At 32.8% G+C, this 17,522-nt stretch overlaps 3 protein-coding genes across 3 annotated transcripts; all 3 read left to right on the top strand.

The window, feature by feature from the left end:
* Positions 1-8,170: 8,170 nt before the first annotated feature.
* Positions 8,171-9,527, top strand: LOC107365499 (uncharacterized). Its single transcript, XM_015933022.3, has 2 exons — positions 8,171-8,406; positions 8,481-9,527. Exons 1-2 carry the CDS (start codon positions 8,336-8,338, stop codon positions 9,082-9,084), a joined length of 675 nt encoding a protein of 224 aa, XP_015788508.2. The 5' UTR covers positions 8,171-8,335; the 3' UTR covers positions 9,085-9,527.
* A 1,133-nt stretch (positions 9,528-10,660) lies between these two features.
* On the top strand, positions 10,661-11,593 carry LOC107360463 (uncharacterized). Its single transcript, XM_015927129.3, has 2 exons — positions 10,661-10,836; positions 10,926-11,593. The coding sequence occupies exons 1-2, from the start codon at positions 10,769-10,771 to the stop codon at positions 11,272-11,274; spliced, it is 417 nt and encodes a 138-aa protein (XP_015782615.1). The 5' UTR covers positions 10,661-10,768; the 3' UTR covers positions 11,275-11,593.
* A 2,592-nt stretch (positions 11,594-14,185) lies between these two features.
* On the top strand, positions 14,186-15,359 carry LOC107360314 (uncharacterized). Its single transcript, XM_015926949.3, has 2 exons — positions 14,186-14,392; positions 14,466-15,359. Exons 1-2 carry the CDS (start codon positions 14,325-14,327, stop codon positions 15,058-15,060), a joined length of 663 nt encoding a protein of 220 aa, XP_015782435.1. The 5' UTR covers positions 14,186-14,324; the 3' UTR covers positions 15,061-15,359.
* The last annotated feature ends 2,163 nt before the right edge of the window (positions 15,360-17,522 follow it).

Here is a 17,522-nt window from a genome sequence, read left to right as displayed (position 1 = left end):
TCATTATTACAAAGTATTTTGCCTGTAGCTGATAATTAGTTGTAGCTGCTAATTGACAAGAGCGTGAAAATCTGATTGTTTCGCATTTTAGTAAAAAGTCTTTTTACAAATTAATTGTAAGACAAATTGGTTTTTAATCAGTTTTGAGGTGGACTAGAACCTTTCAATCGACATTAGTTACGGTGAATTACATCTTACTCAACAATTTTTTTTTGCAAAATCTTGCTATGAGAATACTGTTTAAACTGAAATAAAAAGTTGAAATCAGATTTTTCTGGTAATCCTTTTCCTCATCCTTTCATCATCTTCCGTCATCATCTGCTTCTTTTGTGTTTGCATGTGTCTGCTTGACCATTACTTATGAAATATGAAAAATTGTTTGTTATCCAAACGTTGTACTGAGATGGACAAACAAACGGACTAGACAAAAGATGTTATTTATAACATATTTATTCAATTTTAATTGCAGTCATCATTTCTAAAAAACTACATAGAAATATCATTAGATTTCATAACTTTCCTCATCAATTCAATGACAACTAGCATTCGTTCGGCTGTTGGAGCTGATGTAGTTCATACAAAATATTGATTGTAATGAATTTTTGTCCAGAAAACATCATAAAACTGATTAAGTTTCAAATTATTTTATCAATTACTGACTGAGTGACGATCAATTGATTGACTGTCAGTTTTTGAATTATACTGTATATGAATTAAGACAGTCTTACCCTTTTTGTCTCAAATTAGTCAAGGAAAAGGCTTTCAACTGGGACCTTAAACATTGTTTGTTTTGCAGATTAATACCAAACCGAAAATTTCGCATGAGATTGGCTGTAAATTTAATCGCTAACAAATGTGAATAAGCTAATAAATGCAATACAAGTTTATTCCACTTAAAACTAGCTTACAGGTTTCCAATTACACCAATTAGTCGCGACAATTAGACTCTTTTAACGGCTTTTGTTTGCAATAGCCATTAAAAGTGAATCGCTCGATTCAATTAATTTAATTTCCATTAGCTGAGAAGATCCATTGTCTATGCCAAGGCCTGTTATCAATAAAAATTGGGTTCTAATTACTTTAATCTTATCTTTAAATCATTAACAGAAGGTTTAACCGAATAAAAATCCTGGAAACTACAGTATAATTCAAAAAAACTGACAGTCTTACGTTCAATTGGGATTTTCGATCAGACGATGAATTGAAACCAAAATTTTTTTGCATCTCGCAGATCAGATCATAGGGAATCAATAGACATGTAGATTGTGATGCACAATTTCATAATTGGCCATTTATTCAATTTTAATTGCAGTCATCATTTCTAAAAAACTACATAGAAATATCATTAGATTTCATAACTTTCCTCATCAATTCAATGACAACTAGCATTCATTCGGCTGTTGGCGCTGATGTAGTTCATACAAAATATTGATTGTAATGAATTTTTGTCCAGAAAACATCATAAAACTGATTAAATGAGTTTCAAATTATTTGGACAATTGATTGACTGTCAGTTTTATTGAATTATACTGTTTTTATTTCATTGTGAAACATTGTTAAACATTTTTGACCAATATCACCAAATATACCCTTGTGCAAGGTCCAAGGTTGAACCTTCATTTTATTACAAGTCTGTATTAATTAGAAATTAATGATTTAAATACTGAAAACTAGATGATTTTTGAAAGTTTTTCGATAAAACAATTAATCACTGATAAAGATATTGACTTAAAAGGAGGATGTCAAAATGAATAGGGAAAAGTGCCCAAACTCAGAACACTTTCAAACTAATTTTTCTTATGTATTTTTTTATGCTGAGTTCAATAATATAAATTATTTTTTGGTCAGAGTTACCGTTCGCGAGATATTCAAGAAAAAAATAAAGGAATTTAAGGATAGAGGAACGTAAAAGATTCTTGAATAGGAGTTAGAATTATGTTATCTAGATTTGTTTTTCATATAATTCAGTGTTCTTGATCATATATTTGTAATAAAAAACTAGAAAAAATGATGCGAAATACCCAAACAGTTTACAAGTTAGATGATTCGCATTTCGACATTTGTTTCAACCATGTTCCAGTTAGGGACGCACAACGATATTCACATTTTAGACATAATCAGCTATGCTGATTTCATATACAAAATAAAAAAGACAAAAAAATGGTGCAAAATAAGTCAAAGGTGAGAAAAACTATTTCGAGTTTGTTCGGGTCAATTTCTGTCCATGTTCCAGGCAGGGACGCACCATGATTTTAACATTTTAGACATAATCAGCTATGCTGATTCCATATTTAAAATAAAAATGACAAAAAAGTGGTGCAAAATGAGTTAAACATCCACAACAAAAATTCGAAACAGCTCTACTCTTTTTTGACTTATTTTGCACCATTTTTTTGTCTTTTTTATTTTGTATATGAAATCAGCATAGCTGATTATGTCTATGATATGAATATCATGGTGCGTCCCTACCCAGAACATGGACAGAAATCGACCCGAACAAACTCGAAATAGTTTTTCTCACCTTTGACTCATTTTGCACCATTTTTTTGTCTTTTTTATTTTAAATATGAAATCAGCATAGCTGATTATAACTATTATATGAATATCGTTGTGCGTCCCTAACTGGAACATGGTTGAAACAAATGTCGAAATGCGAATCATCTAACTTGTAAACTGTTTGCGTATTTTGCACCATTTTTTCTAGTTTTTTATTACAAATATTTGATCAAGAACACTGAATTATATGAAAAACAAATCTAGATAACACAATTCTAACTCTTATTCATGAATCTACACGTTCCTCTATCCTCAAATTCTTTTGATTTTTTCGTATATATCTTTCGAAGAGTAACTCTGACAAAAAAATAATTTATATAATTAAACTAAGCATAAAAAAAATACATAAGAAAAATCAGTTTGAAAGTGATCTGAAAATAGGCAACTTCTGACGTCCTCCTTGAAACACTTAAGTCAATAGTCGATGAACTAAGGGTATGTGCAAACGTATCACAATAATATCAGTTTAATGATAAGACGTTCATTTGGTACTCAACCATCTATGGCAGTCTCTATGCAATCAAATATTAAATATTAAATCAAATAAGACAAACCACACATACACTGGAATTGACCTTTGAAAGCAAAGGAAAAAACCTAAAAGTTGATTAATTTATCAATGATATTGAAAGTTAAATGAAGTGAAAAAGTGTCGATATATTATATTGTTGATTGGTCAAGTACATAAATAACAATGTTTAACATTAGATAACAATGAATATAATGTCGATGACCACGATGAGGAAAGAGTGAGAATGAAAGGTAAGAATGAATAAAGAAGAGAAGAAGACATTGTGTTTCAGATCAATGTTTATGTTGACCAGCAAAGTGTTAAGAAAGACTGTGTTGAATGTATGTAATTCTCAATTGAAGGTTAACTCATCAACAGGCAGTAGCGACCATTGGCCATCTCGTCAATAAGTCCAACTGTTAAACCTTACTTCTTCTCAAAGTAATTCCTTTTTCACTTGAATAACTACTTTGCTATTTTCAGTGATGCAATATACTGTATGATAATAAACGGTTGAGGAGGAAGGCAAAGGGTAAACAAGAAGAGGACGAGAAGTAAACAGGTAAATAAAAAACTAAAATCTGATTTGCATTTTTTATTTCAGTTTAAACAGTATTCTTATATCAAGATTTTGCAAAAAAAATTGTAAGCGTCATCGTAACCAATGTCGATTGATAGGTTCTAATCCACCTCAAAACTGATTAAGAACCAATTTTTCTTACAATGGATATTCTTTATTAAGAAGTAGATATTTATAAGTTTCATAACATTGCTGGTAATTAACAAGACCATAAATCTATCTGTATTTCTTGCACAATAGAGAAATCATGGAATTTTTCACAACAGTTCATGATTTTCTGAAATAAATGCATAAAAGGAAAATTAGAAAATTGAATTGTCTTGTTTGATTGAGTCTAATCGAAAACCCACCTTAGAAGATTCATAAGTCGAGGGATTGGGTTCATCTTGTGAAGCGTTCGGTGGCAGCGGCTTTTCATTTGGGTTTTCCAATGAGTTGAGGCTCTAATAAAATATAAACCAAAAAACAATTAAAGCCAATCAATTTAGAAATTCAAAAAATGTAAAATTGAACGAGAATTGAACCCAAAACCTCCATAATTACACTTACACCTTTAACCAGTGAGCTAACCTTAAAGTCACATTTAATCTCTCTTTTAATTATGATTCAATAAAAATGTCCGATTTTTTATCTCAAATATCTCAAAAACCATTGAATTTGCAGAAAAACACTCATCATTCTCTATCGAATGACACCCGACTCATTCAAATCGGTTTGCAGCATCTCGTGGGGTTTCCCTTGTAAGAGAGACTCTACTGTGGTGTTCATCACCAAGATGCATGCCACTGAGCTCGCTAAATTCAGCTTTCAACTTGTTGCATACGAACTTTATTAATGCAAAACTATTGTCATTTTCATGAGTTTTTTCCCTGCTTTGAGCCGCATCTTTATATGGGAAACAATGATGAATCTATTTGAGAGTGATGTCAAGGTACCAACAATATTGAATCCAACAACAACATCCAGATCACAACCTTTTATTTCTATGACCAGTCACCAATTGAACTTACCTAATAGTATAGGTGACCAATGGACAAGGTCCAACTTATATATTGTTGTTGAACAACCAATTGAACACCAACTCAATGCTATAGGAAAAGGCTCGTAACCTTACCTAACAACTAGACCTTGCTCAGTAGGCAATGCCTACTATCTGTTTCTATATAATGTGCAGTAGACTCATTTGGACACTAGAGCAAATAATTGTAAAATTTTAGGTAAAGCTACTAATCCAAGAATAGTTTTTTCAAATTTTAACCAAGAGTTGGCCGGGGACTTTACAAAATTTAATATTGAGGATCATGAATAACAAGTAAAAGACCACCGTTTCTCATCCTTTTAGCGTTGATTTAAAAAATCAGATCGATAATTCAATCAGAATAATGTATCGTTTTTAAATTCAGATGGAATTATTGAAAATCGCAATAAAATGGTCTTTTTACTTATTCATGATACTCAATATTAAATTTTGAAAAAACTGTTCTTGGATTAGTAGCTTAAGTTAAAGTTTTATAACTGTTTACTTGCCGATTCCAAGTCTATAATGCAATAAAACAATGTTTTATTTTTTTGTGCAAATTACGGCAACCGATTGTCAAAGATGATGGTCAGTTCGGGTGAGAAAAGGAACAAAAATAAAAAGATAAAAAAGAGTTGAGAAGAAGGGAAAGAAAAGGCGGAAAAGATGCAATTATGTTTTCACTCAACTTGATATTGCCTAAAATAGATTGACTAACAAAGGGTAAAAATTGTTGACCAACATGACCAAATATACCCTTGTGCAAGGTCCAAGGTTAACCCTTCTCTCTTTTCCTTTCCTTTTTACTCTTTTTCGCCTCATTATAATCTTCATCTTCCATCACTGACCATAACCACTTTTAGACCTCATCATCTTTCTGACCCAAGGGCTTCAAAAGCACGGTTAAATTCAACTAAAAGAAAATGAAAAAACTCTTCATTTTTCTTTCAACCCTTTTCCTCATCCTTTCATCATCTTCCGTCATCATCTGCTTCTTTTGTGTTTGCATGTGTCCGCTTGACCATTGCTTATGAAATATGAAAAATTGTTTGTTATCCAAATGCTAAACTGAGATGGACAAACAAACGGATTTGACAAAAGCTTATTATAAATAACATCTTTTTCCCATATTTATCCATCCAATTGAAGATGAATAAATTCACAACATGAAATTGTTCAACGTTTGTTCAGATAAAATCAAATAATATACTAAAAAATAGAGTACATTGAAGTTAGTACAAAAAAATTCCATCTTACAGCATTGTGAGTGTTTTTAGTCGAGTTTTCATTAGATATGGTCAAATCGTAGATGGCAAGCTTACTGAAGATTTTTTTATTAGCTTTAGCCAGTTGTCAAAGATTTAGTCAAGTTTTCAAAGAATCAGTCAAAAGCCTTTCTCTTGTTGGACTCACAATTCAGAAGACAATTGAAATTTTAAAAAATTTGTTTAAATAAGTTTAGCAATGGAGGAGAGTAATTTTAATTAGAAATAATTTTTAGGTGAAAAAGACATCTTAAAAATACAAAAATGAATTGAAAATTTTTGACTAATTATTGCTAGTTCAAAAAGAGACTTCTAAACTGTGAGTCCAACAAGAGAAAGGTTTTTGACCAATCCTTTTGAAAACTTGATTAACAACCTTTTGTAAATCTTATGACAACTGAATAAAGCTAATGAAAACTCGACTAAAATCACGAAGAAATGCTGTATCTGAACAAGCGTTGGTACAACATTTTTAAAGCCGTTGGGCCTGTAACTAACAGTTAAGTAACAGTAACTAAAAAGTATTTCTAGCCGTTAAAAAAGATTTTCGAGTGTGATTTGTAAATTAAGTTTCGCTAAAACAACTCAAAAACGAAATGATCTCAAGCTCTGGTTATAAGATAAAAAGCTGATTCAATTTACAACTTTTTATTCTAATTATTCACCGAGATATAGCCTGAAAACTTTCTTAAAAATAAGTTTTTGCTATGATTCATGATCAGAGTTCCACTTGTTATCATATTGCACTAGAAATAACTGTTACTAACAAGTGCTAGACGTAAGTGATTTTTATTCAAAAAAAATATTTTTGCTCTTAAAATCTTATTGTTTATAAATGATAATCCATGAGCTACTCAGCTCTCAACTCCGTGTCAGCTCTACAAATACAGGGTGACGAGAAATTTGATGTGCAGAGGGGCTGATAAATATGAGTATAGAAAGAGCGTCTAATATGAACACATTGTTCCTAGATTTGAACAGATTAAAATCGGTTTCGAATGGGTGTTCCTTAAGCTCATAAACTTTCTCGCCACCCTGTAATCCATAAGTATATGATCACTGATATATTCTTGGATATATTTTTAAGCAATAACAATATCATTTACTAATGCTGATTAGCTAAGCAAAGCCAGAACAAAAAAATAACAATTCTAATAATGAAAACTAGATGATGGCTGAAAGTTTTTTGATAAAGCCACTAATCACTGATAAATATGTTGACTTAAAAATTGAAAGTCTTAAGTCAATAGTCGATGAGTTAAAATGTGTGTAAACCGATTAACATAGTATCGGAATAATGATAAGACGTTTATTTGGCATTCAATGAACTATGTCAGTCTGAATGTAATCATACAGGGTTAGGATGTAGTTATTAGGCAGTGGGCACCGCCCACAATAATGGACTAAAATGTATTAGAAAGGCGAAGATACTTTCTCTTCATCGGATACACTGTATATTGTAAGACCATATACACTAGAATTGACCTTTGAAAGTAAAGGAAAAAACCTAAATGTTGATTAATTTATCAATGATATTGAAAGTTAAATGAAGTGAAAAAGTGTCCAAATTATATTGTTGATTGGTCAAGTACATAAATAACAATGTTTAACATTAGATAACAATAAATATTGGCCTTTTTGGTGTAACCAAAGTAACAATAAATGTTGATGAACATTAAGTTTGTCAGGAATAATGTTTATCTGAATAACTGAGGAAATAATAAATTGCTTTGAGTTTATTTTATTGCAGTAAATGGTTATAATAAAGGTTAAAAATGATGGCGATGACCACGATGAATGGTGGAAAGGGTAAGAATGAAAAAAGAAACGAAGAAGCAATTGTGTTTCCGATGAGTGTTTATTTGGACCAAAAAAGGTTAACAAAGACAGTGTTGAATGTATGTAAGTTTCAATTGAAGGTTAACTCATCAACAGGCAATACTGACCATTGGCCATCTCGTCAATAAGTCCAACTGCTAAACCTGTAAACCTTACTTCTGCTTCTTAAAGTAACTCCTTTTTCACTTGAATAACTACTTTGCTATTTTCAGCTATAATGCAATATATGATAATAATGCTTCAAGAGGAAGGAAAAGGGTAAACAAGAAGAGGATGAGAAAAGAAGAAAAAATATATTTCTGAGTCTGTCATTGGGAGGAGAACGGGCAGGGGGAGGATGAGAGTGAGCAAGTGAGGCTAGACATAAAGGACCTATTCTTGGTCATCCAACTGCCCATTACCATTTTGGCAACTGAACATAACTCGTCTTGGTCTTGGTTCACCAACTGCACTCTTAGCTCAGTAACAATCCTACCGTAGAGCATTTTACCATCAATTTGAGTAATCATCTCATCATCTTTAATTTATTTTCAATCAGTTTTGATTCACTGGAAACTCAGTACATAATGAACACCGGAAATTTTTTCAACTTAGGAGCTTCAGCACCAACACCACCAGAATCACCTCAAAATTTTGTGTAAGTTTAACTTTTTCATTTGAATCAAATTACAGGTTTTAACATTATTTTTTTAAATCTTTTTTTGTTAACAGCGACTCGCCACTGGACTTAACAGCAACATCATCCAACTCCATCTCATTCCCTTCGACATCAAGCACTGTTCCATCAATTCCTTCGACTTCGTCTTTTGTTCCATCATTCCCTTCGACATCAACCTTTGTTCCATCAATTCCATCAACTTCGAATTTCGTTCCATCATTTCCTTCGACATCAACTTTTGTTCCATCTTTTCCCGCAATTTCTCCTTCAACATCAACATCAACATCGTCACGAAAAAAAGGATCTGTTCCATGCAAGCGAAAAGTCCCCGAATATCGATTTGATTTGTCTGCAACATATAGCGATAGCTCTTCACAAATGAGCATAACGGAATCTCTACCATCAGTTTCTCCTTCACCAACGGCGAAAAAAAACAGACAATCAGATCCAGTTGACAAAAATTCAGATGAATACAGACGTAAACGGGATAAAAATAATATCGCTGCCAAGAAATCTAGAGATGCTAGACGCGCACGTGAAGAGCAAACAGCTCTGAAGGCCAAGCATTTGGAAAAGGTCGTACTTATGTACGAAACCGAGAACAAAATGCTACGCAAAGAGATCCAACGGCTGCGGGACGGGAGTCAAATGCAATAAAAGTTTCATAATGTTATAGGTCGAAGTCAGCCAGCAACCAATCGCAATCAAATACAACCAGTCATAATAAGGTATTTAACCCCATTCCATGCACAAACAACTTTTCAATCCCGAAGCTAAACATTTAAAATCAATTACTCAAATTCAACTGTTAATGGACAAAGTTTATACATTTCTTGAAGATTATTTTAAAACAACTCATCCTGAACAAGCCAGTCGATTTACTTCATTTACCCGCTCTTCGATCCATTGGCCTTAAATGCCTTCAACTTCCTTTCTTTTCACGTTCATTGGAGATACACCTATTGATAAGTTTCTTCGTCAAATGCTGCAAAACACTTCCGACCATTAAATTATCTATTAATGTATATCTCTATATATATATTAATGTTCATTATATTGATCTATAAATAAAATATTATTCTGTATAACTTTTATTGTCACTTATTCTTGTGTTTATCGTGAAAATTTCAAAATACATTTCTTTTTGTTGCTATACGACAAGATGCACTCATTAGAAGGTATCTTCGGTATTTTTATAAGCTTGGAATGGCATGATATGAAACTTGTAAATTTTATGTCTATTAACTTCTGATTGTATCAACTAACATAAGCTACAAAATTAGACAAGAAATAAATGCAACCATAAAAATTGCTGACCAAATATAGCTTGAGTAAGGTCCAAGGTTAACCCTTCTCTCCTTTCATTTTTACTCTTTTTCGCATCATTATAATCTTCATCTTCCATCACTGACCATAACCACTTTTAGACATCATCATCTTTCTGACCCAAGGGCTTCAAAAGCACTGTTAAATTCAACTAAAAGAAAATGAAAAAACTCTTCATTTCTCTTACAACCCTTTCTTCATCTTTCCGTCATCTTCCGTCATCATCTGCTTCTTTTGTGTTTGCATGTGTCTGCTTGACCATTGCTTATGAAATATGAAAAATTGTTTGTTATCCAAATGCTGCACTGAGATGGACAAACAAACGGATTTGACAAAAGATTGTTATAAATAACAGTTTTCTTCCCCATATTTCATCCATCCAATTTAAAGTCAATATTTTTCCCATATTGAATGGGTTCTGAAAAAATTTTAGCATATGAATAAACTACAATTTCAAAAAATAGTCAAAACTTTCCCGGAAATCAAGTTTTTGTTGGATAACCATGTCCCAGTTAAGACGCCCAATGGTATTCCTATCATAGATACAATGAGCAATACTGATTTCATATTTGAAATGAAAAATCAAAACAAATGGTTCGAAATAAGTCAAATATTCACAAATTAAACTCGAAACAGTTTTACTCTTTTTTGCGTCCTTCTATCCTCAAATTTCTTTATTTTTCATGAACATCTTTTGAATGGTAACTCTGACCAAAAATTATTTATATTATTGAAATCAGCATAAAAAATACACAAGGTAAATTTTTATGAAAGTATATTTTTGAGTTGGTCATTGAGAAGAGGAGGATGGAGATATGCAGAGGATGGAAGATGAGAGTGAGTAAGGAAGGCTGGCAATGAAAGAAGACAACACTATTCTTGGTCATCCAACTGCCCATTACCATTCTGGCAACTAACCATAACTGTGTCTTGTTTACCAGCTTGCAGCTCACAAGTCTCTTAGTAATAGTGAACACTGCCGTAGAGCGTTTCACCATCACTGTGAGTAATCATCATGAACACTTTTCCGAGTTTTTTTCGAGTTTCAGCACCAACACCACCAGAATCACCATTAAACTTTGCGTAAGTTTTTACTCTTAATTTTAGTATAACCTGAGTATACATTGAGTGTGAGTTTTAACCTCATTTTGAAACCCTTTCTTTGTTAATAGTGATGTTCCACTGGATTTAACTTCATCATATTCCAACATGAGTTATTCACCTTCACCCCCAAGCCGAACGCCATCTTTACCATCATATTCCCCATCACCCTCATTCACATCCGAATGCCGAAAAAACAAAACTCCTGAACAACTTAAAGACGAAGCTTATCGCTTGAAGAGGGACAAAAACAATATTGCTGCAAAAAAGTCCCGTGATGCTCGGCGTGCTCGAGAAGAAGCTACGAAAGAGGAGGCTGAAAGACTCAAGCATATTGTGCTCATATTAAAGACGGAAAACGAAATGTTGAGACGCGAAGTGGAACATCTCAAAGGATCTATCAAGGAGAGACAAGCTTAATTGTATAAAATTGATTAAGGTTTACTCAATTTTAGCCCTTTCATCCAATTCCTCATCTCATCTATTAGGATGCCTTTCAACAAGCTTCAAACTTCCATTTACTTTTCTATTGTTAGACATTTGTTTTTCATTACTGTCAAACCTCGAATAATGTCACACTCTCAAAATGTCATGTTAATAGAGTAAACACCATTTTTTCATTCATTTCTTTGTGTCCAAATTTACAGTAAAGCTACTGAAGAAAAGGGTAAAATAAAAAAGTAAGTTGTAATTATTGCAAACTGAATCGCATGTATTGATAAATATTATATTTTACTTACTTTTGGAATTGTTGACAAAAATTCTTAACTAATCTGTGACAACGTCTATTGACAATTACCTGCAAATTCATTTTTCACCAAGAAAAACAAAAATTTCGGTAACAAGATTAACAAGGAAAGAGGAACAATATTACTCAGGTGCAATCAAGTCGGAGAGAAGTTGACACCTTTAGTAATAACTGAATCAAAAAATCCTCTTTCGTTCAGAGGTATTATAGATTGAATGAATCGAAACAAAAAGATGTTTTACTTACATCAAGCAAAGCAGCTTGGGTCACTAAAAATATTTTTCTCAGATTTATCCGGAGTTGGCATGAGACTTAGAGAAAAGAGGAAAGAAATCGCTCTTGTTTTGGATAACTTCACCGGACATAAATTAATGAGTTTTTGTTTCCTTCAATTGAATTTTTCTGGTTTCTACAAACACAACTGATGCTTTTCAACCTTTGGATGCTAGAATCATCAAATCATTTAAGAGTAAATACACAAAAAGGCTTTCCCAGATTTCGTTTTTTGAAGCAAAAAAAAAACAGAAAATCAAGGAGTATCTGCAAAATCGCCAGTTCTCGATTTTTTCTGAAATGATCGTTTTCATACACAAAATTTTATGCTGATTTTAATAATGAAATTTATTTTTTCACAGCACGCATTATTTTTAAGAAATGAAATCTGATCTGATCTAAATGAGATCTAATTACCACATAGTATCAGCGTCCTTTTAAATATAATGAAGATGCCGTCTAAGCCTAATATTGACATAATCAATGTAATGAAGTATGGTGAATAATATGGTGTTGGTTTGGTTCCTGAGAAAATAGCCAAACATGGTGGAAATTGTAGAAAACCAGATTAAGCTATGCATTTATGTACTTTCAAACATGATGAGATGCCATCTAAGCCAGCCAAATATTATCATGATCGATGTATTCGAGTATGTTGACGCCTATGTCTATGTCTGGCAATGAGTATGTCTTTGCCACCATTTTGATTAAAAAATGACTGATCAAGTCTGAAGTTTTTGTTCACTGAGTAGGATACAAAAGAAGGAAAAAGAGTTGCGACGAAGACGAAGACGGAGACAAAGGACGAAAGGTGCAATTATATTTTCACTCAACTCAACATTTTGCCGGGAACAGGTTGGCTAACAAAAGGGTAAACATTGTTGACCAATATGACCAAATATAGCCTTGTGCAAGGTTCAAGGTTAACCCTTCTCTTTCTTTTCCTTTCCTTTTCCTTTCCATTTTACTCTTTTTTTGCCTCATTATAATCTTCATCTTCCATCACTGACCATAACCACTTTTAGACATCATCATCTTCTTGGCCTAAGGGCTTCTAAAACGCGGTTAAATTCCAGTGAAAGAGAATGAGAAAAGTTCACTTCTTTCTTCACCCTATTTCATCCTTCCGTCATCACAATAATCATATTCAACACTTGCAGCTTATATCTTAAGAGCTTAAAAATTGGTCAAGTTGGACCAACCTTTGTTGGAGAACCAAAAAAGCACTTATTCTGGGAAAACTTGTTTTCGTTTTCTGTGCAACAGACGAGTTCGGTTTTCAGTTAGACTTTCCGTTTTCTGTGACCGTAAGAGTTACCGTAAACTTAATATATTCTAAAATTAATATATTCTAGTTTTGTTCATTGGAAGCACTTACCATCATAGCATTTTATTATTAACTGTAGCATGATATCATTGCCTTTATCATGCATTGGTAATGATTAGTTAATTAATGTAAAAACAGAAATTAATAATTTAAATAATGAAAACTAGATGATTTTTGAAAGTTTTTTGCTAAAACAACTAATCACTGATAAATATGTTGACTTAAAAATTGAAACACTTAAGTCAATAGTCGATGAGTTAAGGGTATGTGCAAACCGATTAACATAGTATCGGAATAATGATAAGACGTTTATTTGGTGTTTAACCATATGCAGTCTGTGTGTAAGTCTCAATGCAATCAAATATTATAAGACAAACCATATACACTGGAATTGACCTTTGAAAGTAAAGGAAAAAACCTAAATGTTGATTAATTCATCAATGATATTGAAAGTTAAATGAAGTGAAAAAGTGTCCAAATTATATTGTTGATTGGTCAAGTACATAAATAACAATGTTTAACATTAGATAACAATAAATATTGGCCTTTTTGGTGTAACCAAAGTAACAATAAATGTTGATGAACATTGAGTTTGTCAAGAATAATGTTTATCTGCACAAATGAGGAAATAATAAATTGCTTTGAGTTTATTTTATTGCAGTAAATGGTTATAATAAAGGTTAAAGATGATGGCGATGACCACGATGAGGATAGTGGAAATAGGTAAGAATGAAAAAAGAAGAGAAGAAGCAATTGTGTTTCCGATCGATGAAAGTGTATTTGTACCAAAAAAGGTTAACAAAGACAGTGTTGAATGTATGTAAGTTTCAATTGAAGGTTAACTCATCAACAGGCAGTATTGACCATCGGCCAATTGACCACTTTGCTATTTTCAGCTATAATGCAATATATGGTAGCATGCGAGAGAGAGAGGGAGGGGTGATCAGAGGGAGCGGACTAGAATGAGGATAAAAGGAAGTGAACACTATTCTTGGTCATTCAATTGTTCATTTTTATTTGGCAACTGACCATAACATTGTCTTGTTTTACCGGCTCTTAGCTCACAAGTCTCGTATTCTCGGTGCCGTTGAGCCTTTTAACATCATTTAAGTTATCATCATCATGAATCATTTTCCTTTTGGTTTTAAATTTTCAGCTCCAACCCCACCAGAGTCACCACGAAACTTTGTGTAAGTATCAAGCTTTAATTGAAATTAAATGACTTGTTATTAACCTCATTTTTAACCTTTCTTTTGTATACAGTGATGCACCATTGGATTTAACTTCATCCAATTCCAACCCAAGCAATTCACCTTCACCACCAACCCTTACCAACACGAGTAAATCACCTTCACCACCGACTCTTATGCTATCATTGCCATCATGCTCTTACCAGGTGCCATCACTACCATCATACCCTTTCCAAATGCCATCAACATCATTTAGTCATTCATCGCCATCAACATCCGGACGTAAGCGAGGCAAAAAATCTGATTGTGAACTAGTTATTGCGCGATCTAAGCGGGGTAAGAACAACTTTGCCGTTAATCCCTCGGATTCAAATCAATCGGCTCCATCGCCGTCACTGTCATGTTCATCTGAAACAACGACACAATCAACACCCGCACGGCAACGAAACAAAATTCCGGATGAATTGAAAAACAAGGAATATCGCTTGAAACGGGACAAAAACAATATAGCTGCTAAAAAGTCTCGTGATGCTCGACGAGCTCGAGAGCAACAGACGCAAGTGAAAGCTGAAACACTTGAGTATGTTGCTCTTATTTTAAAGACGGAAAACGAAATGCTAAGACGAGAAGTGGAACGCCTTAAAGGATATGACACGGATGAAGAGTAAAGGTTAATTGTATAAACTTGATTAGGTTTACTAAATTCTAGCACTTTTATTCAATTCCTCATCTTATCTGCAATGAAATAACTCTTTTTCTTTCAACCCTTTTCCTCATCCTTTCATCATCTTCCACCATCATCTGCTTCTTTTGTGTTGCATGCGTCTGCTTGACCATTGCTTATTAAATTTAAAAAATGTTAGTTATCCGAACGCTAGTCTGAAATGGACAAATTGATTATTGTAACAGGTTTTTCGCATACTTCATTACCATAAATGTTTAAAATAAATCTTATTGATATAATAGCGCTGGAATCGAGTCTTTTATCGCGTACTAAGAATGCTTTCATATTCTCACTATGCTACTCGGAGCAAGTTAACTCTTTTGCTCGAATGAAAATTATGAAGCCTTTCGAGAAAGTAAACGTTTTTTTACTTAAATTACTTTGGAAAGGAAAAGGGAAAAAGTCGTTGAAAAACTAAGTCAACCAATTGAACTTACCCAATTGTATAGGTGACCAAAGGACAAGGTTCAGCTTATATATTGTTGTTGTACAACCAATTGAACAACAACTTAATGCTATAGGCAGAGGCTCGTAACCTTACCTAACATAACTAGATCTTGCTTATTATCATAATAAAGGAAGTTGCAATAAAAGCCTTCAACTGCGAAAAGGTAAAAGAGAAGATCCAAGAAAAAACTAGTTTCTGTTATTTATGAAAAACTGAATAAAAACTGATAATATTTTGTAATTAAATTGATCACACCTCTTACAACTGTTATTTAGACGAAGAAAAGGCCATTCAAATGCTCAGGCAAACACAGTTTAGCTTTAAGACTTTGAATAACTTTGATCTTTTTATATGCCATCGATTCAACAATCATTAACACTTCTTTATTTGCTGATCAGCTTTCGGAAATACATGTAAGTAATTCCATATATTTAAGATTGCACCGACTGGACTATCTACTAAACTGCGCAGTTGAAAGCAGAAAAAAGCCGTCGGTACACGATCCTAAAAATAGCAAGTATTTAAAAAAAGACTCTCGGTTGTACTTTGAAGATTTAGTTCGTAAAATGTAAACTGAAATTAAAAGAAAATGATCGAGCGCTGGGTTTTTTGTGAACGTGAAATTTATGTTTCAAGTTATTTCAGGTATTATTGGAACACTAAAATAGTATATCGAAACAAGTATTATTACTGGTATTTTAATTATTACTGTAAATCTTATTTCACAAAATAAGTGCATTCTCTGGTTGACCATTGAAAGATATACAGAAATGATTTTGATGTAAAAATCTGGTCACACAACTGTACAAAAGGTGATCGAAGTTTCAACTTTGAACTCGCTTTTTTAATTTTAAGAAATTTTTTAATAGGACTAATGGGCTCAGTTTTCTTACCAGTTTACTTATTCCTTATTCACTCAAGTGAATTGTGCCCAGTTGCCTTTCGCTCAGTTGACCGTTACGCAAATGCTTTCCGCTGAAATGACCCTAGACCGCTTGTTTTCATCTTTGGTTACTGTGATACTCGTCCCCATGCAATTTTCTATTTTCATGATACCTCGAAAACGAAAAATAATTCGAAAAAAAGACTGAATTAATGTATTCAGCATAAAATTTAACATCTTATAAATTCATAACAATAATATTGCTTGCTAGGCAGTTTAACCTATTCTTTTGGTCTTTATCCATTATTTGGATAACAAACAATTTTTCATATTTCATAAGTAATGGTCAAGCAGACACATGTAAACACAAAAGAAGCAGATGATGACGGAAGATGACGGAAAGATGAAGAAAGGGTTGTAAGAGAAATGAAGAGTTTTTTCATTTTCTTTTAGTTGAACTTAACAGTGCTTTTGAAGCCCTTGGGTCAGAAAGATGATGATGTCTAAAAGTGGTTATGGTCAGTGATGGAAGATGAAGATTATGAGTGCAAAAAAGAGTAAAAAGGAAAGGAAAAGAGAGAAGGGTTAACCTTGGACCTTGCACAAGGGTATATTTGGTCATGTTGGTCAACAATTTTAACCCTTTGTTAGTTAATCTATTTTAGGCAATATCAAGTTGAGTGAAAACATAATTGCATCTTTTCGCCCTTCATTTCTCTTATTTTCAACTCTTTTTTATCTTTTTTATTTTTGTTCTTTGTCTCACCCGAACTGACCATAAACTTTGACAATCGTTTGGACTAATTTGCAAAAATAAAATAACGATGTTTTATAGCGTTATTGGGCTCCCAAGTTAACAGTTATGAAACTTAACTTAATATTGTTCATGATATTCGATATAAAATTATGTCAATTGTTAGTTAAAATTTTGTAAAAACTATTCTTGGATTTTTAGCTTAACCTAAAATTTTACAATTGTTTGCTCTGTGTCCAGATGAGTCTATTGCACATTATATAGAAACAGATAGTAGGCATTGCCTACTAGGCAAGGACTAGTTATGTTAGGTAAGGTTAC

The sequence above is a fragment of the Tetranychus urticae genome, chromosome 2 (genome assembly GCF_039701765.1).
Source record: "Tetranychus urticae isolate SD_2017Ah chromosome 2, NJAU_TeUrti_SD_1.0, whole genome shotgun sequence".
NCBI lineage: Eukaryota > Metazoa > Arthropoda > Arachnida > Trombidiformes > Tetranychidae > Tetranychus > Tetranychus urticae.
The sequence above is the reverse complement of the archived record's forward strand: the minus strand, read 5'-3'. Positions and strand labels throughout refer to the sequence as shown.